At 43.3% G+C, this 26,192-nt stretch overlaps 1 protein-coding gene across 2 annotated transcripts in view; it reads right to left on the bottom strand.

The window, feature by feature from the left end:
- Positions 1 to 26,192, bottom strand: part of ciita (class II, major histocompatibility complex, transactivator) — a 100,660-nt gene that overhangs the window by 59,988 nt on the left and 14,480 nt on the right. The window contains exon 2 of one of the 2 annotated variants that reach the window (XM_055651757.1): positions 25,002 to 25,313. In XM_055651757.1, coding sequence (XP_055507732.1) covers positions 25,002 to 25,311 — 310 coding nt within the window. In that variant the 5' untranslated portion in view covers positions 25,312 to 25,313. Of the gene's footprint in view, positions 1 to 2,653; positions 2,782 to 25,001; positions 25,314 to 26,192 lie in introns of those variants that run through there. The other variant, XM_055651758.1, reaches the window with a different exon arrangement.

Below are 26,192 nucleotides of genomic sequence, written 5' to 3'. Positions count from 1 at the left end.
GACTGCGTGGGTCCTTGAATGGAGTCGAGGGGGGAGGTAAAGGGACAGGTGTTGTACAGAGTTACTTATTGGTTACAATCTGAGGAGTATGATGATGCTACTAATTATGATATGCCAATGAACCAGCTAGCAACTGATCTTCTCCATAAAGACTTGGTCTTTTGCTAGAAATCGTAATTTCGGTACGATTTCTGTTGTGGACTTACAGTATATAATACAATAATATTAAAGTTCTGATCTTGAGAATATCACATTTTGAATTTTCAAGGCAGTCTTGGTATTTATTACTATTTCCGTCACAATGGTCATTTTTGTAATGAGCTATAATTAGGTGACTAACTAATTATATGCTTTAATTTCAGGTCATCCAAGTAGGATGTTTCATATTTGTTTCAGAATAATTCAATCTATAATAACTGAAAATTTCATTCAGTTATCTTAATTTTTAAGAAAGTTATGAGCTTTTGACTGTCCTCGATCACAGTTTTTGTGTTAAGTCAATGGAAAAGCAGTAGGGAACAAGATGCTAATTTCCGAGTATGAAAATGATCATAACCTTTTTAATACTGAAGCTATGAAAGTGAATTAGATATCAAATTAAAGTTCTTGTTATGCTTTATCTGATGGGATACATTACAGGCTTGATTTTTATAAAATCTCAACATTTTGTAACATTCCTACTATATGCCTCCATCTTACTCTATCTTGAACTCCTCTTCTCCCCTTGTCTGACACCCTTTTGTCTCATTTTCAGTTCTAGCCTTTGTTACTTACTTCCCCCTATCCAGTCACCAACTACCCCCCCCCCCCCCCCCACTTATATCCATCATCACTTGCCAGGCAGCATCTTGCCCCCTCCGCCCACCACCTCCCTTTTCCAGCTTCCCCCACAGTGAATCTGACGAAAGGTCCCGACCCAAACGGATGTTTGTCCAGTTTCCTACACAGATGCTGCCTGACCTACTGAGTTCCTCCAGTACTTTGTGTTTCACTTATGATTTTTGCATCTGTTTCTTGTGTCTGCATCATATTCAAATGTGTGTGCGTGGGTGTGTGTGTAGGAAGGAACTGCAGATACTGGTTTACACTCAAGACAGACACAAGATGCTGGAGTAACTCAGCAGGACAGGCAGCATCTTTGGAGAAAGAATAGGTGTCATTTCGGGTCTGAGAGTCAGGGGAGAGGGAAACTAGAGACATGGAAGGATATGGTGTGAAAACGACAGATCAAAGCAGACAGAGATCATATCTATATATTTTAGGACGAAGGGAATATATAAAGTGACCCAATTACACTCTTTCCCAGATTGACGGATCATCAATCTGAAATGTTAACTTTCTCATTTTACAGACACTGCGGCTGCCTGATCTGCTCCATTTATTAATGAGCGTACACATCAAAAAATAACAAAGCCAATCCCATGCTGCCGATATTCTAATCGTACAGGAGGAGGTGGCTCGGGGTCCAATTTTAAAATAACACGTGTTCACCCCTCTTCTGCTAACCAGTTTCCACCTTTGCAATATAACTGAGAAGATGGTTTTCTTTAATTGTTGGGGGCGTCGAGGTAAAAGGGAAACATGGGCAAATAGCCACCGGTAACTCCACATGTATGAAAGGACAGGGCTTGTCGAAATCCCCGATTTTCTTGGCTATTAATAATCCCAGTATGATCGTACTCTCAAACTTACTTTCAGTTTCCCGGAAAGCATGTGTTTTTCTCCAATCGGTATCCATCAACAATTACGCGCCGACATGTAAGAGTAAACTGTTTTCTGTCCACACGGGACCACGTTTAAGTGTGTTTTTTTTTGTCACAATTCATTATTTCGCAGCGTGCGAAACGGATAACAGTAAGGAAACCACCCACACACCCACACACACACACCCACACACACACACACACACACACACACACACACACACACACACACACACACACACACACACACACACACACACACACACACACACACACACCCACACACACACACACACACACACACACACACCTGCCCGTTTATCATCCCTGCGACAATCAGAGAATTACAAGAAGCAATCTCCTGTTTGTTGTTTCAATTGTTATTCTGTAAACTCTCGGTCTAGTTCTGACACCCGTCCTATGCAAACTGCTGGAGGAGTCTCAGCGGGCAGGCAACAAATGTGGGAAAGAGGAAGGGGCAGGGGTGGGGGGGGGGGGGGGGGTGGAGAGGAAGGGGGGTGGACGGACAGTGGACGTTTCGGGTCGAAACTGGCTGAAGCAGTGCAGGCATTGCTGCCTCCACGATTACTCCAAGTTACCATTGATCTGTGATTGTTATGGGACGCCAAGCAATCCAAGGGAAGCGACCAACCCCACAGAGAACGCTGGCTTCCCTCCAACACAGGTCCATTGCTACAACAGCATTTGGATCGCCTCAGCTTTTAGTTATTTTTAAAAAAACGCTTACTGTATTTATGTTTAGCACATAAATTGTTGTAAAGCGGCATCTGCAGTTCCCCGTTTCTCTGTGTTAAATAAACTTGTTTTTCCAAAGATCAGATTTAACAAACTGAAACTTTACATAAACACAAGCAACCAGAGAGCAGGGTGAGGGCAGCCCGGTCTAGGCTTCACAGGGATTATGACAGTAAGGTTGGTGAGGGTCTGACCTGCCCAAAGGAATGAGAGCTCCTCCACTAGCGGCGCCAGCTTTGTCCCTCTCGCTATTCCAGCTCCAGATCAGCACCAGGAACAGTGAGCAGCCGGGGAACTCCCCGCTCCAACGCAGGCGCCGTAATCCTCGATCACAAAAATTTGACTGAAAGTTCACCTGAAATAATCCGCCGGGGGAGGGGAGGGGTTGGAGGAGACGCCGAAAGCTGCAGTTGGAGGAATCCGGAGTTTAAAAAGCAAAAGACAAATTGCTGCAGGAACTCATTGGGCCAAGCATCATCGGGATGGTCGACATTGACAATCAGAAGAGATTCTTGGCCACTCCTCCAAATAATTAATAACTTCATTGTATTTGTGAAATAATTAACAGTAGGAATGCAATTCCTACATTTAAACCATGCCCACTGCACTTCATGTGTTCTTGGACATTCTGAAAGGCACTATATCCACGTGGGACTCTTAAAGCAGAGAAAAACACTTTTGTTTACAGGAAGGAACTGATACTGACTGATGCAAGAATGTCCAATTGAAACTTTAACTGTGCAGAGAGGAACTGCAGATGCTGGTTAGTCACAAAAGCGTTGAAGTAACTCAGCGGGTCAGGCAGCACCTCTGGAATTAAAGGATATGGACATTTCAGTTTTGGGTCTGAAGAAGGGTCTCGACCTGAAAGGTCACCCATCCTTTTTCTCCAGAGATGCTGGCTGACCCGCCATTACTCCAGCATTTGGTGTCCATCTTTGAAACGTCAATTGTTTCTCTCTCAAGTGTGAAGGGTAGCCCAGGCAATCCTCAACAATCATTTTCAGACCCATTAAGTGAAATTGCACCGGGCCAAGCAAAGGCGAGAAGCCACAGAGTAGAATGCCACCCAACCATGGCCGGATTTAAACTAAGCTGTGAGACTTGTGAGACCCCTCCCAATCCTGCACCCCTACGTCTTGAGGAAGATGGTCCACCAGATTGACACCGATTTGCAGCCGAGTGTGGCCAATGAGATAAGCGGCTGGAAAGCTGCGCTTTTTAAATTTATTTATTTATTGCCAGTGCTAGTGTCGAGTTATTGGCTTAAAACACTATTATTCTGAAAGTTGAGGGGAAGGAAAATGACTGAAGGGTTGTTTAGAGACTACAGTGCGTTGTGACAGCATATGTAAGAAAGGCCTATGACAGTCAAAAATATTATACACCTTGCAGGGATCTCACTTAATTTCTTTTCTCTGATTTCAGCCGGGCAACCTTGGCAGCATTTTAAGTTGCCAAATGACAGTTTAGGTGGTCATTTAAGACGGCTTGCATGACGCGTGCGATAATGTGCTCGGACGAAGTGCGTAGTTACCAGTCGGAACTATGGTCAATGATGCATTCACATATTATTTCTGCTTCAAATAAAGTCACAAACTAAAGATATTCACCAATCAAGACATGATATATACCACAATGACATGCAGCTAAACTATAATACAGTATCTCAACTCTTTTTACACGTTGCAATGAATGCAATTTCTATTATTTAATTCCACTTCCAAACAAACGGCCCGGACACGGATACAGATGGCGGGCGGAGACAGAGGTTGACAGAGAGAGAGAGAGAGAGAGAGAGAGGGGGAGGGGCCTGCCCAGAGTTGAATAACAGGTGCCCTGCCTTGGCCGGAGGCACCCTAGATTTCGAGGCCCTAGGCTTCAGCCTATGAAGCCTAGTGGTAAACATAGAAACATAGAAAGTAGGTGCGAGAGTAGACCACCAGGTCCGTCGAGCCCGCACCGCCATTCGCTCATGGCTGAACACTAAACAGGGACACAGGGCCTTATACCGCTATCACCCCTCTCCACCCCAGAGATCTCCTGGGGGAGGCAAAAAACCGATAAAAAACCCAGGTCCAATTCGGGAAAAAAAACAGGTGAAATTCCCTGCGACTTGTCCAGGAGATCACTCAGGTCTTACTATACTAACCATACCTAGTCCATATTTCTCCCCGTAGCCCCTTATCCCCTTGGCAGCTAAAAAACCATCTTTAGTCTTAAATATATTTAAAGTTTCTGCTTGCACGGCTCCCTGGGGCAGTGAATTCCATAAATTAACCACCCTCTGGGTGGAGAAGTTGTTCGTGGTCGCAGGGTTAAAGGAGCCCCTCCTGATTCTGCAACTATGTCCCCTAGTTCTAGTTTCCCCGATAGAACATCCTCGGTGCATCCACCCGATCAAGTCTCACGATCTTAGTTTAGATGTAAACTCCCGAGCCCTGCTTAACCTTTCCTCATAACTTCCTCATTGCAGTGATCTTGTACTCCTGCTGCACTGCCTCCAGGGCTAGTACATCCTTTCTTAAGTATGGACCCCAGCCCTAGGTCTCGAGGCCCTAGCTTAAGCTTGTCAAGCTTATATGTAAATCCGGCCCTGCACCCAACTTCCTCCTGCAGTGATACTCCTGTGGTCCTTCCGACTGAACACTTAGAAGAGGCATTGAAAGTAGCAAGGATAGAAACAAAGAACTGCCGAGTGTTTGACGGCTCTGGGCCTGTACTGGCTGGAGTTTAGATGGATGAGGCAGTGGGACTCATTGAAACTTACCAAATAGAGAAAGGCCTGGATGAGGAGAGGATGTTTCCACAAGTAGGAGATCCTAGGACCAAAGGTCACAGCCTCAGAATAAAATATGTACCTTTAGAAAGGAGACGAGGAGGAATTTCTTTAAACAGAGGGTTTAATCTATGGAATTCATTGCCGCATGCAGCTGTGGAGGCCAAGTCATTGGGTATTTTTAAGGTGGAGATTGACAGGCTCTTGATTAGTAAGGATGTCAAAGGTTATACAGAGAAGGCAGGAGAATGGGATTGAGAGAGAAAGGTAAATCATCCATTATTGAATGACAGAGTAGTGTTGATGGGCCGAATAGTCTAATTCTGCTCCTATGACATGAACTTAATACACAAAAAATGTACAAAGTGAAGGTGTAACTCACCTGGAGCAGGCAACATCTATGGAGAACATGGAGAGGTGACATTTCGGGTCAAGACTCTTCTTACTTCCTCAGTCTGAAGAAGGGCCCAGGTCCGAAACGTCACCTATCTGCGTTCTCCAGAGATGCTGCCCGACCTGCTGAATCACTCCAGCACTTTGTGTACTTTTGAAAATAGTGGAAAGAATGCCCGCTATCTGGGGAACCTCAATGCCCAAGAATAACAGCAGCGTGGCTGTGCCACGATTGACTGAGTGGGTCAAATGCTGAAGGAAGTGGCTGCCGTTCAGGCTCTGTTGTGGGGAGTGAGTGAGTCCCACAAGGGATAAAATCCACATCATTATTTCCTTCTAATGTAGTGCGAGCCCATTTTGCCCATTCAGTCCACGCCAACTATCTGATCAATCCCATCATCCTATTCCCGCACCTATTTTTCCTTGTGACTTGCACCCTCTCATATGGTCATCATTCACCTACCCCTCGCCTACATTAGGGCTAATATACGATAGGCATTAACCTACTGACTAACCAGCACATGTTTGGCACGGGGAGTTCCAGGGGAAAATCCATGCAGTCATAGTGAAAACGTGCCACGTCCACTCTGACTATGCCAGATGAGACAGAGATTGAGACAGCAAAACTATCTGTGCCACAGGTAGATCTCATCCGTGCTCAACTATCATTGGCAGATGCCCATAAAACCGATCGAAGACCACCATACCATTCTCGCAAAAACAAGATCCCATCTTCACACTGAAGGGCACTCTCTACCATGTTGTGTGGCAATAGAATCTTACTAAATGGCATAGACTTGCAACAGGTCTGGTAGCACAATAGTGGGCATCATTAAGAAGCTGTGGATAAGACAGAAATTCACACAAGCACAATTAGTAACTACAGTCTACCATTACTCTCAAGGCAGGGTTCAACCCTAGTTCATAAATGGGTGCAGATGGGTTTGCCGATAGCTGAATCTGATATATATATAATGGTAGACAAAAATGCTGGAGAAACTTATCGTGTGTAGCTCATCTATGGAGCGAAGGAATAGGTGGCATTTCGGGTCGAGACCCTTCTTCAGACTTCTTCAATATATGTACACATGAGTTACTAAGCAAATGAAGCTAAAACACAGGAACTGCACGCAGGTTAAAAGCAGATGGCAACTTCATCACCAACAGAGCAGATTGAAGAGTCATGGATGTGGTGGGACAAGCTAATGAGAGCAGGATGCTCCAAGAACATCCCCCTCTTCAATGACTGCAGGGCCCAGCATGTGAGTGCTAAAGGAAGGCTGAAATGTTTGCAGTCATGTTTATCCGGTAGGACTGACTTCATGTCAGCCTCCTCTGAAAATCTGCAACATCACAGAAACCGGTCTTCAACCACATATGATATTAAGAATTTACTGAGCACTGGATGCATTGGAGGTTATGGGACCAGATGGTATCCTGGTTCTGATGACCTAGACTCCAGAAAACCATGCTCCTCTGACCAAGCAGTTCTAATACAGCTCCAACCCAATAATATGAAAGATAGGCCTAGGATACTGTCCAATTCACCTTTACCCCAGCTTCATGGTCTATGAAACTGATGTGTTACAATGTGATGCAATGCTGAGAACCAAATTCAGCATGCCGTGTCTTCCCATTTCCTCTATCTATTGTACTTGAGTTTGACATAATAATATTAATATATGGTGTATCTGATCTGTTTTGGATAGCATGCAAAACAAAGCTTCTCACTGTACCTCAGTACACATGACCATAATTAATCTAAATCTAAGATACATCCAGCTAACAAATAGCACAATAACTCTTAAGAGCAGAAGAAAATAAGAGCAGGAGCAGGCCACCTGACTCCTCAAGACTACCCTGCCATATAAGGTGACTAAGACTGATCTAACCAGGCCTCAATTCCACTTCTGTGGCCTCAATTCCCGATCTTTCAACCTCCTCTTTATATGATCTCTCGTGATCCAATCTCCACTACCCTCCAGGATAGACAATTTCAGAGATTCAAGAATCTGCTCTGGCAAATTGTCACCCCTCAATCATCAGCAAAATGATGAAGATCTCACCAATTGTGCTGCCAAGTAACACACCTCGAAAATCCACACACAATTGCCCACATTTGAGTTCACCAAAAGCACCCAGCTCCCTATCTCATCATAGTTCTTGTCCAAACATAGACTGAGGAGGAAATGCTGGAGGAGAGGCTAGAGTGATTGACCTTTTGAATTCACCTCAAAGGCATAAAGGAAAATGGGTAAAACTGAAGTGAATGAGCATCATGGGGGAACCAACCCAACTGTTGGAAACATATTTCACACAAAGAAGAATGGTTGTGGTCAATCATCTAAGCTCTAGATATCACTAGAGATGTTCCTTGGGATCAACTAACTTTTACTGCTCCCAACACGAGGTAACAAGTTGCTGAAGACATAAGAGATGGCAGATGCTGTGATCTGGAGCAATTGCTGAAAGGCCGATTTTATTCACAGCTTCTCAGCAAATCGAGCATCCCCACCTACATGCACCAAGGCCAAGACAACATGTCACTGGCAAATAACATTTACGCCTCTAAAGTGCCTTGCGATGACAATAGACAATACACAATAGGATCAGGAGTAGGCCATTCAGCCCTTCGAGCCAGCACCGCCATTTAATGTGATCATGGCTGATCATCCCAAATCAGTACCCCTTTCCTGCCTTCTCCCCATATCCCCTGACTGCTACTTTTAAGAGCCCTATCAAGCTCTCTCTTGAAAGCATCCAGAGAACCTGCCTCCAAGGCCCTTTGAGGCAGAGAATTCCACAGACTCACCACTCTCTGTGAGAAAAAGTGTTTCCTCGTCTCCATTCTAAATGGCTTACTCCTTACTCTTAAACTGTGGCCCCTGGTTCTGGACTCCCCCAACATCGGGAACATGTTTCCTGCCTCTAGCATGTCCAAACCCTTAACAATCTTATATGTTTCAATGAGATACCCTCTCACCCTTCTAAACTCCAGTGCACAAGCCCAGCCGCTCCATTCTCTCAGCATATGACAGTCCCGCCATCCCGGGAATTAACCTTGTAAACCTATGCTGCACTCCCTCAATAGCAAGAATGTCCTTCCTCAAATTAGGGGACCAAAACTGCACACAATATTCATCTCCATAACCATCTCCAGACAGTGTCTAACAAACAACCCTTGATTTTCAAAGGTAGCATCATTGCCAAGCCCTCTACAGTCAACATTCAGGATTACACCATTAATATGAATTTCAGCTGGATCAGTTATACCAATACTGTGGCTACAAGGTCAATTCAAAGACCGTTTTTGTGTTTAATGTAATTTAATTTTCCTAGTTTGTTATTTCTTTCTATCTATCGCAGAGTTTGTCAAATCAATTGGTTGCTCAGCTTTTCATCCACTTTCCCTACTCACAGACAGCGCATATTCCCTCCGGAGGATAAAAATTCATGAAACGCACAAATGGGAACCAAGAAAATAAGGTTGCAAGATCTTTTGCAGAAATACAAAAAGAAAAACAAATAGCAAACTTTAATGTAGTTCCCTTACTGGCTGATAGAGGAGATATTGTACAGGGAATGAGGAAATGAAAGAGAGGTTTAGTAAATCCTTGTGTCCGACAACACAGAAACCTCCCAGAGGTAGTGGAGTATTATAGTCTGGTTTGGTTTAGAGATACAGGGCAGAAACAGGCCCTTCGGCCTACCGAGTCCGCACCGACCAGCGATCCTCGCACACCATCCTACACACACTAGGGACAATTTACATTTATACAAGCCAATTAACCTACAAACCTGTACGTCTTATAGTGTAGGAGGAAACCAAAGATCTTAGAGAAAACCCATACGGTCACGGGGAGAATGTACAAACTCCGTACAGACAGCACTGGTAGACGGGATCGAACCCGGTTCTCTAGCGCTGAAAGTGCAGTAAGGCAGTAACTCTGCCAGTGCGCCACCGTGCCTTGGGGTAAATATACAAATCAGAGAAAGCAGAAGCGATAAAAATAATTATTGGATAATTTATTGGGACTTGAAGATGATAAATTGTGTTTTTTGATTTTTTGTCTTTGGAGCGATTTCTGTCTTTAATTTGTGTACTGGTGATGTCCTTATTATTTATTTTATTGCGACTATATGTTTTTTTTCTTCTGTTAATTTCTGTAAGGTGTCCTTGAGACTTTGAAAGGCGCCCGAAAATAAAATTTATTATTATTATTATTATTATTATAAATCCCCACGATCTGATAACATGTGTTTTCGGGCATTGAAAGTGGTGGCTGTGGGGATTTTGGGTTGTCATCACTGAAGTTCAAAAGATCCTTGAATGCTTCCAACAATTTGGTAGATTACAAATGTAACCCAACAACAACCATCCGCCCATTTACAAAATATCTACTGGGTAGTTATCCTGTCATACAGTAGGAAAATGCTGGAATCTAAAATGATGGAAATGTTTGCACAATACTTCAAAAATAATAATAGGAAGTGTAGATTGGCTATTTCATACTAGCCAATTATAGTGCTTGTTAATAGTGACTTTGCCTAGTATGTGCTTTATATTATCAAGAGCTGGCCTACCCTAGTTAGTATGAGTAGCTGCTGGGAAATGTAATGTCCTGCAGATCCTTGCAGTAAGTCGAGTTGATAAACATGTTGTATCTTGATATGTGTTTGACTCAACTCATTACATGGTGTCAGAGAGTGAGTCTTGCCCACTTCGTTCATGTTTATCAGGTTTTGTTTTGTTTGATTAGTTTGTGTGTCTACTATCTCCATCATAGCAAATTCGTGTCGCCGTCCTAGTCCTCTGATCTTTGACTCTGACATTGCTGAACGCTGGCGCCTTTACAAGCGCGACTTCACTAATTATGCCCGCATCGTTCATCCCAATGACCCCCCTGATGTGTGTGCCTCTGTATTGCTTAACTTGGCGGGACCTGAGGCAATGAATCATGCCGACAACGTCACATTTGCGCCTGCTGTTCTGGATGATGACGGTCAGGTCCTGGTGCCTGCTGAAATGATCGACGACCCTGCCGTTTTGCTTCGAAAGTTCAGAGAGGTGTGTGACCTGCCCTCAAACTACATTATTGAAAGGACCAAGTTTAATGCTCGTTTACAGCAGGTCGATGAACCAATTGAACGTTTTATTAGTGGCTTAAAACGCATGGCTGCATGCTGCCAATTTTGTGATTTACTTGTCGGAGGTATGCTTGATAGCAAGTTACGGGGTGAACTTCTTTGTAATACTGACCTAACCCTTAATCAAGCAGAGCATGCTTGTCGGATTGCTGAGATAACATCTTCCCACACTGAGTCTGTGCCCTTCGGTCACCGTTCGCAGAATGGTGTTAATCTGACAGACTACTCCCCTCGTAACACCCGTACGGGGTCTACTGTTCGGTGTTAATATTGCAACTATTTCCATGAAACGGGTCGTCAGTTCTGTGTTGCTCATGGGAAAGCCTGTAATTTCTGCAAGAAGTTAAACCACTTTGCACAATGCTGCTGTTCCTGTGTGAATCAAGCAGCTTCAAGGACGAGCCTGCATCTGCTACAAAATGAGCTTGCTGATAATAAGTTCCAAGAGCCTGACTTGCCATCCCTCGCTCTGCTCCCATAAAATGCAGATATCAGTTCCTCCATCCACTCTCTCCTCCCTTCGTCGAACAAGCAAACTTGACCCTGAGGTAACCATGTTTGTGAATAACAGGCCTTTGATCGCGAAGGTTGATACTGGCGCAAAATGCAACGTCATCTCATTAACAGAGTTTAAAAAAATTCGTAATGCTGAACGTATTGAAAAGGCCTCCGCCATGCTTCAGGCTTACGGGGAGATGTTCTACACCCACTTGGACAAGCTGATTCAAAGTGCACCATTGACGTGCAGACCCGTACCTTAAAGTTTTATATTGTTAAGGGGGATTCAGAGACTTTGCTCGGTATCAATGCATGCCACGATCTAGGCTTGGTATACTTTGGCCGCGCTGTCCATCAACTCTTTCTCGCTGACGGGCCCACTCAACAGGTACTCTCTCAATACAAAGAACTGTTTAACGATGAGCTTGGCAAGTTGCCTATCAAATACCACATTGTTGTCGACCCCAAAATCACTCCTGTGGTCCGAGCAACACATCGTGTGCCGCATGCCATGTGTGACAGAGTTCACAATGAACTCAAGCGGATGGTCTCCATGGGTGTTATTGCTGAAGTTACTGACCCATCTGACTGGGTTTCCACCATGGTGGTCGCAACAAAGAAAAACAAGGAGGAGATCTGTATCTGCATAAACCCCAGAGATCTTAACACTGCATCAACGCCTGCATTACCCAATGCGAACAGTAGAGGAAGTTGCTGCTCAAATAGGCAACGCATCAGTATTCTCCATTCTAGTGCCAAAAGCTCATTTTGGCAGATTCCACTGGACCCAGACTCGTCCAATCTCACTACGTTTGGCACCCTCTTTGGCCGATACAAATTTCTGAGAATGCCCTTTGGCATCAACTCTGCCAGCGAAGTTTTCCAGTGCACGATGGAACAATTGTTTGCTGAGTACCATGCGCCATCATTGTTGATGACACTCTCGTTTACAGACGCGATTTGGCTGAACATGACGCCAATCTGAAGTACTAGACTGTGCCAAAGACATTCGGCTTAAACTCAATCCCCTGAATTGCAATTTTCGAGTTCCAGAAGTTACTTACGTCGGACATGTTTTCACCAGTGATGGTCTCAGACCAGACCCATCAAAAACGGCAGCTATGAACGAAATGCCAGTTCCTGCTGACGTCGTGAGTTTACAAAGGTTCCTTGGAATGGTCAACTACCTGCGGTAATTGATTCCCAACCTCAGCGACATATCTGCCCCCCTGCGAGAACTGACACACAAGGACGCTGCATGGTCCTGGTATCCGCAGCACCAAAGATCTTTTAACACTCTCAAATTGCAGCTGGCTAGCGCACCTACTCTCGGCTACTTTGCTTTGGAGTTACCAGTAATGCTCACCTGTGATGCGTCCCAGTACGGATTAGGCGCTGCATGCCTGCAGACCACTACCGACGGCGATTTCAAGCATGTTTCATACACCTCTCATACACTAACTGACACTGAACAGCGTTACGCCCAGATCGAAAAAGAATTGCTCGCAGTGGTTTTCGCCTGCACGAAATTCAAGGACTTTATCTTTGGGAAGTCTGTGACCATAGAAACTGACCACCAGCTGAACAAACTCATCCAGGCTGCCCCAGCACGACTACAACGAATGATGATGCAGATGCAGCAATTTGATTTCAACATGGTCTATTAGAAAGGCAAGGACATGCACATAGCAGATAAGGTATCAAGAGCGCCATGCAAAACCACGAACAACAACTGTCTGAACAGGACCAATTCGCAGTAATGAAAGTATTGTATGTTCCGACTGATTGCTTGAGCAGCCTAGTAGAACACACGGCTGCTGATGAGACTTTACAATTGCTGTCTGCAGTCATTCGGCGCGGCTGGTCAGATAAACAACATAACACCCTGCTAGCGATCCGCCCATACTTCCTGGTTTGCGACGAATGGTATTACAGGATGGGATTATAGTTAAGGGCCACAAGGCAGTGGCCCCGGCTGTCCTCCGGGACAAATACTTCGACGCCATCCACAGGGGCACGTCGGCGAAAAAAAAAAGCATGGTTTACTGGCGAAGTTTGCGCTGTCTGCAAAAGCCTGACACCACATCAGCAGAAGCAGCCTTTACTGCCGCAACTGGTCCCTCCTCTCCTGTGGTCCACGTTAGCCATCGACATATTCGAATGGCATGGGAAACTCTATCTGGTTCTTGTTGACTCTTACTCGGTCTGGTTCAAAATGGACTTACTTCAAACCATTACTTCTGAAGCGGTTATCGAGAAGGTGCAGCATCACCTCTCTGTGCACGGCTCCCCTGCACGTATACTGTCCGACAACGGCAGACAGTTCACCAGCCAAGCTTTCAAAAACTTTGTGAAACAATGGGACTTTCGACATATTACCAACAGCCCTGAGTGTCCGCAGTCCAACGGACTCGCCCAACGCACTGTCCGAAGCGCAAAACAACTAATGGAGCGGTCCTACCTTGCAAAATCAGACGTACACCTGGACCTGCTCAACCTAAGGAACATTGCACGGGATCCCATACTGGGTTCCCCAGCCCAACGACTAGTGTCTCACCAAACCCGTGCTCCTCTGCCTGTGTCCCAGCAGCTTTTGCAGCCGCAAGTTCGTTCCCCGCCTGTAGTCCGGAAACAACTACAATTCAAATGTGACACACAGAAATGCTTCTTTGACAAATCCAGCAAACCACTTAAACCTCTCGCACGTGGACAAGTGGTCTGTCTCCAGACCAACAAGCGCCATGCACGTCTAGATCACATCTACGGCCCTGCCAAAGAACCGCGCTCTTATCTGGTTGAAGCGGACGGAGCCATCTACAGACGCAACCGTCAACATATCCTTCCAGTAAAGGAACTGCGTCCTGCGACTCCGTATCCAGACGTCTCGCGTTTCGTATACCTTCGCACGGTCGGTCCCTCGACCCCGCTACCAACTAACGTTTCCACCGCGGCCTCCCCGCGGCATTCTCATCATCCTCCCTGCCTGTCGGGTCGCCGGTCATTTCACCAATTCCCTCCCCGGTATTTTCTCCGGTGAATGGCGGTGAGGCGGACTTGTACCGCACACGGGCCAGACAGGTTTGCAGGCCACCCATTAGATACGGTGATTTTGTGTAATTTTATAAACTTCCCCAAATCTGTTATTAACGTTCCACCTATATTGCTTCGCCACCGATGCTTCTTTTGTTTCTACAAGGAACGATGTAGATTGGCTATTTCCTACTAGCCAATTATAGTGCTTATTAGTAGTGACTCCGCATGTGCTTTATATTATCAAGAGCTGGCCTACACTAGTTAGTAGTTAGCTAGCTGCTAGGAAATGTAATGTCCTTCAGATCCTTGCTGTAAGTAGATTTAATAAACATGTGTTGTATCTTGATGTGTGTTCGACTCAACTCATTACAGGAAGGACTCAAATCAACATAGATTTATGAATGAGAAATCAATTTTGGAAAATCTGTTGAAACTTTGTTTTGTGTGCTATTTCGGCAAATCCTACATTAGGTTGTGCAAAAGAGAAAGTAAACAGAGTAAAGAATATAGTGTTATAATTATAGAGGGAGCAGATTAAAAACTGCAAGGGGTGTAATGAGGTAGTTTGGATGACTGGGAATTCATCCTTGGCATGTGAAAGTTACAAGAATTATGGGGGCGTTGTTGTAGTTCATGACAATAAATTAAACAAAAATGTGCAGGTTATAGGTTAATTGTCCCTCGTGTGTGGGATAGTAGTGTACGGGTGATCGCTGGTCAGTTTCCATGCTGTAAACTAAATCAAACTAAAATCGATTAAAGACTGATAACAGTGGAGAAGAAGTTGTTCTTGAATTTGGTGCTATGTGCTTTCAAGCTTTTGTATTGTTTGCAAAATGATAGAGGGGTAAAGAGAGAATGACTGGGGTATGAATGGCCTTTATTTATGCTGGCTGTGTTCCCAAGGCAATGTGAAGTACAGATGGAGTCCATGGTTGGGCTGTGGAAGTTTTTTAACATTATGAATTAGGCTGCATTCACAACTCTCTGCAGATTCTTGCAGTTTTGGGCAGAGCACTTGCCATACCAAGTAGCAATGTGTCTGGGTAAGATGCATTCTAAGAAATTGAGGAGTCATTGGAAACATTTCCTTCACCCATGTTTAACTAACAGAACAGATAATGAGGGAATTAGTTGATGAGGTGTATTTGGTTCCGCAGAAGTCCTTCAACTAGGCCTCTTAATGGATCAAGTAATGTGGTTAATATTCTGACCTGGATTGAAGGCAGCAGAGAACAGGCATAAATGGTTTTATATTATAGGGAGACTGTGAGCTTTAGGGGGCCATTGGGTGATGTCACAATCCAGATCAATGGTTTGTATGTGGGACCAAGTGTAATACACCCAAGTTTGGTGATAATGCGAGGCAAGAAGGCAGTGAAGGCTGTAAAGGAGTTGACAAAAGGATTACAGACATAGGCCTAAATGAATGAAGAAGGACATGGCAAAATAGAAAGATAGGTTACTTTTTAAATGGTGGGAAATTGAAAGGTGATGGTTCACATGGACACAGGGTTGCCTTGTAGTAATATAATTGAAAGTAAAACACAGGTTCAATAAGCAGTTAGGAAGTCAATGGTATATTAGCATATATTGCAAGAAGGGGAAAGAAGTCTTGCTTCAGTTGCAAGAGATCACTCAAGAGACAGTACCTGGAACATAGGGTACTGGTCTCCCCACCCAAGAAAAGACATGCTTGCAACAGAAGAAGAGCAACAACATTATTTTGAAAGTTCTGAAGACATCATAACTTGCAGTTTTTGAAATAAAGCTTGCAAAGTACTTACATTAAGCTAAGAGAAAAAGTTGAAGACTTGAAGAAAGTTGAAGATAAACACAACAAATCTGTCACAAAGATCCCATAAGTATAAGCAGACGAGAAGGGAGGCCATGTTGCTCCTGGATCTGCTTCTATTGTTCTTTCAGTGTCCACCATTTTTACATATTTTTAATCATAAGTTAAAGATTCTGCACAGGAAAAGATGAATTGAAATACAAGTTGAATTGAAATAAAGCAAAAAAAATAAAAAGAGAAAAAGTCATGTAACTTTGAAGGCAGGCATTATAGTATATTTATGTACAATCTCTATTTATTGCAATATACATCGCCTGTCTCATTAATAAGTTTAATTCACTTGTGATCTTGTTACCATCCTGTATCTTTAATATGGCTGCTGATAGTAATATAGTGCAGATCAGGTCACATCTCTTAGTTTTTACTCTTTGCAGTAGTCTCCATCCTTGATAAGTTTCTCTGCGAGCACAAATAATGATCATTGATGTAATTTTCTTTAAACTTACAGTTTATCTGGTATTGGAAAAATTATTAGATATTGATTTGATTTTTTAAAGTTTATTACAGGGGTGACATCATTGCTATTTTAATTATGTGACAAAAGAAGACGGGAAACTTAAGCAGTTGAGAACTGCCTTTGTAGATTTCTTTAATGAAATGACTGACTTACAGAAAATACTGATATTACTCAGTGGGGCAGGCACTATCTATAGCAAGAAAATGAGAGGATTTCAGGACAAAATCCCTTCATCAGACTGGGGAAATGCGAAAGAAAGTTCAGTTTTAAAGTGCAGAGAGGATGTAGAATGAAAGGACAAAGAGAATATTTCTCATAGAGTGAGGTCAGGGTTGCAAGGGAGTTTCCAATTTCTAAATAGATTAATGAAGACAGTAAGAGAGAATGAGAATACAAATGTCATGTAAAGCTGTAAAAGTATTCAGACCCGTTGCTACACCCGAAACTAAACGGTAAACAACTGGAAATGCCCAGCACATCAGGCAGCGCATGTGAAGGAAGAGAAGTTGAGCTAATATTATAGATAGATAACCTTACAGCAGGCCTGGCCAACTTTGATGCAAACCATAAAAAGTTAACCAAAATGATTGAACTCAGTACTGAGACCCAACGGCTGCAGGTATCAGGAGAGAAGATGAGGTGCTGCTCCTCAAACTAGCATTTGGGCTTCATTAGAACCGACAGATGAGTGAAAAAGAAAATCTTAGAAATATCACACCATTTTTTATCATTCGCAACTCTCTCTGCAACATAATACCAACTTTTCTCGTTTTGAATTTTGAGTTAATTACTGATGAAGAGTATTCAACATGAAAAGTTAACTCTGTTTCTCTCTATCGGATGCTGAAAACCCAGAGGGTTTCCCATTTTTAATTCACGCTTTTTGTGTCAGCATTTTGTGTCTAACATTGGAATTCAATGTAGGCTCAGTGTAAATGAGTACTTGATGATCAGCATGGACTTTATGGGCTGAAGGGCCTGTTTCCTTGCTATACGACTCCATGAGAACCATCCAATGTTATTGATAACAGAGATGGAATTTTCTGATGAAACACCCGTTTAGGTTGTTGTGATATTTCATTGAAAAAGGAATAGAAAATGGCTAGCAAACAACCTTTTGAGCATATTGTGCTCAGTTTGACTGAATCACGCACTAAGGAGTTGGCTTATCATCTTTGAGGCTGAGGGTAAACTCCTCACATTGCACTTGTCTACAATACTGAACAGGAGATGACGGAAAGTTAAAACATAATATCCTGAACATAGAAATCACTGTGCATTTGTTCAGCTTGCTTGGAAAATCTCTAAGAATACACAACCTTTGCTCAAATCAAGATTTTATAAAACATTTAATTTTGTCTTGTATGGAGATACAGCATGGAAACAGGCACTTCAGCCCACTGGCCATCAATCACCCATTCAGGGGCCGCGGAATGTTTTTGAAAGTGGGGGGGCTGAGCGATCACTGATCACTAGTCTCGGGGGTACCCGGTGAGGGAGGGGAGCGACTGAGCAGGGGTGGGGTGTGGGAGGGTGGCACAATTATTATTTTTTTTGTTGCTCAACCTCCAAAAAACTGGGGGATAATATAGGCCATCCCCCAACTCAAAAGGCGGGGGGATATATTCCCCATCCCCCATCCCCCTCTCTTTCCCTCCCTCTCGGGGCCGACTCTCCCTCTCTCCATCTCTCTCGGGGCCGGGGCGGGCCGGGACGGGCCCACCCTCCCTCCCTCCTTCCCTTCCACCCGGGTTATGAAGCATGTCTCGCCAAAAAAGTAGAGGGGCTGCAGCCCCCACCCCTCCCGCCCCCCGGTTCCGCAGCCCATGATTAACACTAGTTCTATGTTATCCCATTTTCTCATCCCCTCCCTACACACTTGGGACAATTTATTGAGGCCAATTAACCTACTACCCCGCATGTCTTATGATGTGGGGGGAAACCGGAGCAGCCAAACTCCACACAGACAGCACCCGAGGTCAGGATTGATCCCGGAGTCTCTGGCATTGTAAGGCTACAGCTCTTCCATCTGTGCCACTGTGCTGCTATTTATTCAGTGCCTTTCTTGATCTCAGAAAATGCCATCATTCTTTCACATTCAACGGTGCTCTTTTGAAACATGGTCACCGTGGGAAACAAAGAAGCTCATTTGCATTGATGAATGGCATTGAAGTAATGAACAGACAAGCTGTTTTAATGGTATGGACAAAGTGAAAAAATACTGGCTGGAGCACAAGGTCAGTTGGTTACTGCTAAAGGCAGGGTCTGATGTTGTCTCATGGAATGCAAAATGGCCCCTTTATCTTCAGCCTGATAGCTCTCCCTAATGAGTTTGATATAGTATTTGTAAACAAGCACAAAATGGTCAATAGAATTCTAAATTCGGATAAGGCAAACTTCATGTGATGAAATACGGAGAAGTGGTTGAACTTCTATACCACAGTAGAGCAGTGGGAGGTATTTAAGGAGGAATGTTTACATTGCCAACATAACATGTATGTCTATAGAGGAAAAAGAAATAAAACTGAAAGAGAAAGCAAGCTAAAAATAAAAAATCCTGCACGTTCTGATGGCCAGAAGAGAAACTAAGAACAGGTAACAAAATAAAACTAAAAAGATGCAGGGAAAGAACCTTGCAATGGATATCAAATCCACATGATTTGTCCAATATTGTATTCGGAAAAGGTTAGCAAGCACCTTCGAGCCAGCACCGCCATTCATTGTGATCATGGCTGATCGTCCCCAAGAGCAATATGGTCCCTTATAAATTAAAATAAGAAAATAGAGGATATGTTGCTCGATTGCTTTGTGTCTATATTTAAAGTAAAGGAAAGAGCTAATATTTGGTGTATACTGGGAAAATGAATTAAAATTAGAAGCAGGAATTTGTCAAGGTTAGTACTTGCAATGCCACAGATGAAGAAAAAGAATGGTACTTGGGAGTGTAAAACCCCCAGCACCATGGGGCATTAGTGGATCTCTCAATTCAGGCACTGTTGAGGTGCAGGTTAGTTTGGCTGTTATATGCAGCAGGGTGGCATAGCATTTCTTGTTCATACCAAGTTCACAAAATAAACAGTATCCATGGTAGTGATAAATACAGCAACAAACACAGCAGCAAGTGCAAAACAGCAGAATGGTGAAAGATTGCAGTGCGATCTGAAGTAGTGCAAAAGAAATGTTTCCGATTTTGGGAGAGTCCTGAAACAAAGGTCACAGTTTAAGAATAAAGGGAAGGCCATTTAGGACTGAGTTGAGGAAAACCTTTTTCACCCGAGAGTTGTAAATCAGTACAATTTTCTGCCACAGAAGGCAGTGGAGGCCAATTCACTGGATGTTTTCAAGAGAGAGTTAGATTTAACTCTTAGGGCTGACGGAATCAAGGGATATGGAGAAAAAGTATGAACAGAATACTGAGCTTGGATGATCAGCCATGGCGATGTTGGCTTGAAGGGCCGAATGGCCTACTCCTGCACCTATTGGAGTATTGGAAGTAGTCATGATAGTGGTGTTTACAAAGCTTTTAGATAGGCATGAATATGGCTCATGAGCAAGCAGAAGGGTTGGTATAATCTTTAACACAGACACTGCTGGACAAATGGGCCTGTTCCTAGGCTGTACTGTTTTATATGAGTCAAGGATGTACCATCTAAAGACTGCAGTCGCTGGAGTTTCTGGCCTGAAAATTGGAAGCAGTTGATATTAATTTTTCCTTTACTGATTTACTTTTGTTTACCAAGGATATTGTGCAAAATGTTGCAGATGGAGTTAATTTATAGTTCAGCCATAACCATACTGAATGGCGGAACAGACCTAAGGAGACAAATGACCTTCACCCATTCTTATGTTGGGATAGCTGTGTCTACCCGTCAGGGCTGACTTGGTAGCCACAGTTAACATTGGTGAATCATCCTGAAGTGTGAACACCTCCCTAAAGAGATGTAAATACCCAGATTCCACAGCTCTGCGGTATTATGAGCAGACGGACACAGTAAATCAAATTTTCAATCCCATTGAATTCATGGGGTATTTAGTTTAGTTTAATTTATTATTCTCACGAGGTACAGTTAGCAAAATACATGATTCCAATCAAACTGTCCACAGTGTACAGATACAGAATAAAGGGTATGATCACAGGCATGATCACAATGAATGGCGGTGCTGGCTCGAAGGGCTGAATGGCCTCCTCCTGCACCTATTTTCTATGTTTCTATGTTTTCTATGTTTAGTGCAAGATAAAGTCCAGTGAAGTCTGATTAAAGATAGTAGTATTCCAGGGAATATGGTGAGTGCTGAGGAAAACATAATAAATCCACCTGGCATTATCACATGTTATTGGTTTAAATTATATCACTATTTTGGAACACATTTTTTGACCTTGCAATGAGTGCTCCTGAAATGAAACCAAAGGAGGGATTGGTGGAGTTGTATAAACGGTCAACAACAATGGACGCGTATCCATGTAGCTAACGGGAAAGAGAGTGTAGGAAAGCTCACATTTAAGCTAACAGGGCAGGGGGATGGGAACCAATGCAAGGAGACAGAGGGCCATAAAAGGAGGACAGAAGCAAAAGGTAGAAGGGAGATAACAAAAACAAATCTGAAAGCTTTGTGCTTTAATGCGAGGAGCATTCGTAGTAAGGTGGATGAATTGAATGCGCAGTTAGTAGTTAATGGATATGATATAATTGGGATTATGGAGACATGGCGACCAAGGCTGGGAGCTAAACATGCAGGGGTATTCGATATTCAGGAAGGATAGACAGAAAGGAAGAGGAGGTGTGGTGGCATTGCTGGTTAAAGAGGAGATTAATGCAATAGCAAGGAGAGACATTAGCTTGGATACTGTAGAATCAGCGTGAGTAGAACTGCAAAATCGGCAAGGGCAGAAAACTCTTGTTGGAGTGGTATACAGACCACCAAACAGCAGTAGGGAGGTTGGAGATAGCATCAAGCAGTAAATTAGCGATGTATGTAGAAAAAGGTATGGCAGTTATCATGGGTGACTTTAATCTACATATAGACTGGGCCAACCAAATTGGTAGCAGCACTGAGGAGGAGAATATCCTGGAACGTATATAGATTGTTTTTTTAAGCCAATATGTAGAGGAACTAACTAGAGTGCAGGCCATCCTAGACTGGGTATTGTGTAATGAAGAAGGATTAGTTAGCGATCTTGTTGTGCAAGGACCCTTGGGCAACAGTGATCATAATATGGTGGGATTCTGCATTAGGATGGAGAGTGACACGGTCAATTCAGAGACTAGGGTCCTGAACTTGAAAAAAAGGAGACGTTGAAGGTATGAGGTGGGAATTTGCTAGAATAGACTGGCAAATTATACTTAAAGGCTTGACAGTGGAGATGCAATGGGAAAGATTTAAAGACCACATGGTTGAACTCCAGAAATTGTTCATCCCTGGCTGGTGAAAAAATAAAAGGGGAAAAGCGACTAAACCGTGGCTGACGAGGGAAGTCAAGGAGTGTTAAATTCAAGGAAGAGGCAAATAAATTGGCCAGAAGAAGTGGCAAACCTGAGGACTGGGAGAAATTTAGAACTCGACAGAGGAGGACAAAGGGGTTAATTAAGAGGGGGGGAAAAGAGCATGAAAAAAAGTTTGCGGAGGATATAAAAACTGACTGTAAAAATTTATTTTGGTATGTAAAAAGGAAAAGATTAGCGGAGACACATGTAGGTCCTTTACAGTCAGAGACAGGTGAATTTATAATGGGAAACAAGGAAATGGCAAAACAGTTAAACGAGTACTTTGGTGCTGTCTTCACTAAGGAAGGCAGAAACAATCTCCCAGAAATACTAAGGGGGCAAGGATCTAGTGGGAGGGAGGAACTGAAGGCAATCCACATTAGTCAGGAAAGGGTGTTAGGTAAACTGTTGGGGCTGATGGCAGATACTGTAAACCCCTAGGGCCAGATGGTCTGCATCCCAGAGTACTCAAGGAGGTGGCCCTAGAAACCGTGGATACATTGGTGATCATTTTCCAAAGTTGGCTGTGGATCAGTTTCAGTGGACTGGAGGGTAGCCAATGTAACTCCACTTTTTAAGAAAGGAAGGAGAGAGAAAACAGGGAATTATAGGGATTTAGCCTTACATCGGTCGTGGGGAAGATGCTGGAGTCGATTATTAAAGATGTTATAGCAGCGCATTTGGAAAGCAGTGATGGGATCGGTCTCAATCAGCATGGATTTATGAAGGGAAAATCATGCTTGACTAATCTTCTGGATTTTATTTTGAGGATGTAACAAATAGAATGGATAAGGGAGAGCCAGTGGATGTGGTGTATCTGCACTTTCAAAAAGCCTTTGACATGGTCCCACACAAGAGATTAGTGTGCAAAATGAGAGCACGGTATTGGGGGTAGGGTATTGACATGGATAGGGAACTGGTTGGCAGACAAGAAACAAAGAGTAGGAATAAACAAGTCCTTTTCAGAATGGCAGGCAGTGACTAGTGGGGTGCCGCAAGGTTTGGTGCCGGGACCCCAGTTGTTCACAATATATTAATGATTTAGACAAGGGAATTAAATGCAACATCTCTAAGTTTGCGGATGACGCAAAGCTGGGTGGCAGTGTGAGCTGCGAGGAGGATGCTACGAGGCTGCAGGGTGACTGGATAGATTGGGTGAGTGGGCAGAAGCATGGCAGATGCTGTATAATGTGGATAAATGTGAGTTTATCCACTTTGGTGGCAAGAACAGGAAGGCAGATTATTATCTGAATGGTGTCAGATTATGAGAAGGGGAGGTGCAACGAGACTGCTATTGAGGGAGTGTAGCGTAATTCCCGGAATGGCAGGACTGCTACATGATGAAAAAGTGGGTCGACTGGGCCTGTATTCGCTGGAAATAAGAAGGATGAGAGGCTATCTTGTAGAAACATATAAAATTCTTAGAGGATTGGACAGGGTAGATGCAGAATAAATGGTCCCAATGTTGGGGGAGTCCGGAACCAGGGGTCAAAGTTTAAGAATAAGGGGTAGGCTATTTAGGTTTGAGATGAGGAAAAACATTTTTACCCAGAGAGTTGTGAATCGATGGAATTTTCTGCCACAAAAGGCGGTGGAGACCAATTCTTTGATGTTTTCAAGAGAGAGTTAAAGCCCTGGCCCACGGTACGTTCATTCCAAGAGTTCTCCCGAGTTTGCCCTGATTTAAACTCTGTGATTTACGGTAATGGCCACTCGTCGGTACTCGGGGCTCTCGTGGATATTTTTCATCATGATTTTTCATCATGACTCATGATGAAAAATCTTCACGAGTCTTCCCTTGCTTACCTGCTGTTAGCGGGTCTTCCCGAGTACCTGCCGATAGCGCTAAGAGACGTCCCCGAGCTCCGACGTACCCGCTACGTTCATTCCCCGTGCTTACCACGAGTTTGATTTTATTTAAACTCGGGAGAGTTCTTGGAATGAACTCATACCGTGGGACAGGGGTATTAGATTTAGCTCTTTAGGCTGGGGAATCAAGGGATATGGGGGAAAAGCAAGAACGGGGTACTAATGTTGGATGATCAGCCATGATCATATTGAATGGCGGTGCTGGCTTGAAGGGCCGATTGTCCTAATCCTGCACCTATTTTCTATGTTTCTATATTTCTAATCAGGAGTATTTTTAGTTGCCATATGCACTACGTTGCTACTCGCATCAGTTTTACAAGCATATTAGATGCAATAAAACCAAGAAAAATAATTCAGTAAATTATCAGTTAATCCAAGTAAACATGACCATTATAGTGGAATAACCAAAGTACATCGAGTTGGGCAAAATCTGTGTGGTTCGTTGGTTCAGTGCCTAGTAGAGTTGTGATTCAGGTTGTGCAGGGGAGTTGGAAGTTATTTGTGAACCAATAGGTAGTGTTTCTCAGGCTCCTGCAGCCTGGTGCTTTGAAAGGGCGGCACAGTGGTAGTGTTGCTGCCTCATAGCGCCAGAGATCCAAGTTTGATCCTAACCTCGGCTGCTGTCTGTGTGAAGTTTGCATGTTCTCCCCAAGACCCCCGCGGGTTTGTTGGTTAATTGGTAGCTGTAAATTTGCCGCTAATGTGTAAGGATTGGGTGCAAAACTGATGTGCATGAGTTATCGATGGTCCAAGGGGCCTGTTTCCATGCTGGATCTCTAAACAAAAGAGATGATGGTGAGGGTGGTGTGGATCTTTGATAATATTGGTTGTAATGTTACACTGGATGTTGTTCAAATAAGTGGCTTGTTAGGGAAATATCAACATGACTGCAAACTCATTCTTGAATCGTTAAATTAAAATTACTTGTAGGACCAGTCAGCCTATCTTACAAACTAAAACACATTTACTTCTTCATAATCTAATTTACTTTAGCTTGCAAAAGCAATTCAAAAATGAATTCACTTACTGTCAGATTGCCCGTTCGCCCACATTTGATCCCTGCCATTGTAAACCTGTTGTAACCCCGCACTAATCCATGGAAAATGGACACAGAGAATGGAGAGAAATGCTTGATAGTAGCTTTCATCTTTGCCGAGAACCGACACCAGGATAGTCCGTGACAAATCCTCAGGTTCACATTGGTTGTAATGTCTGTAGCCATCTTTGGTTAAAAGGCCTTTCTCCAACAAGTCAATCAGTAAGGCTTGGAATTTGGAAGGAGGTCCATTTGAGAGTACATTAATTAATCCAAGTAGGAATTTTCTGGAGTGAATCATACCTAGAAAAAATAAGTCCGGAGATAATTACCAAATATATCTCAGGTAAACCTATTCTAAATAGCCATTGCTATTTTGTCAAGTTGACCAGTATCAGTTCTCTTGTGATATAGTTTAAACAGGAATCACATGTAGTTTAAACAGGAATCACAACCAAATGCATGAATCAAATAAATAAATGCCCAAAATAGTGTTGCAGTACAAGCTAAGCAATAATCTTTCTATCAATAATTATAATAATGCATTAATCAGGACAGTTTGTTAAAGTCGGTGAAAATATTATGATCAAGTGTTTGTTTCCGACAACGGGAGCACTCTTGCCTGAGAGATAGTCTGTTGAATCCTGATGCAGGGTCCCAACCCGAAACACCAACCATTCCTTTGCCCCCTCCATCAATTTGTTTTTTGTTGCGGTTACAAGCCTCACTGACTGGGTATTAATCTAGTTATGGTATCTTGGGCTCATTTTCAAAATGTATTATCTCTGATACTCAAGTGATATTTGCCAGTTTGAGGTTAAAAAAATAATCTGGCTGGTCAGCTCATACCTTCCTTGCAGGTATCTACCAAGTGTAATGTGTGATATCTGGAAGAGAGTGGAATGGAAAGGAAGACTGAATGAGCAGACTGTCAGACTGGTTGTGAAATAGAAAGACTACAGCTGTTCCCATCATCTTCGTGTAATATTTCTAAACAGGAAATTCAACTATTTTTGTTTATTTTGATAAGCCATGATGCACATTTTGACATACCGAGATGAAATAAGTTGTAAATCGATAAGTAAACAGATGACATTAATAAAGTTTGCCTAATGAGTCATCTGATTTATAACAACACACAAACAGTCCTAGGATTGTCCCAATAGTTCATGACTATCCCAA

This window comes from Leucoraja erinacea, chromosome 20, assembly GCF_028641065.1.
Source record: "Leucoraja erinacea ecotype New England chromosome 20, Leri_hhj_1, whole genome shotgun sequence".
NCBI classification, from domain to species: Eukaryota; Metazoa; Chordata; class Chondrichthyes; order Rajiformes; family Rajidae; genus Leucoraja; species Leucoraja erinaceus.
The sequence above is the reverse complement of the archived record's forward strand: the minus strand, read 5'-3'. Positions and strand labels throughout refer to the sequence as shown.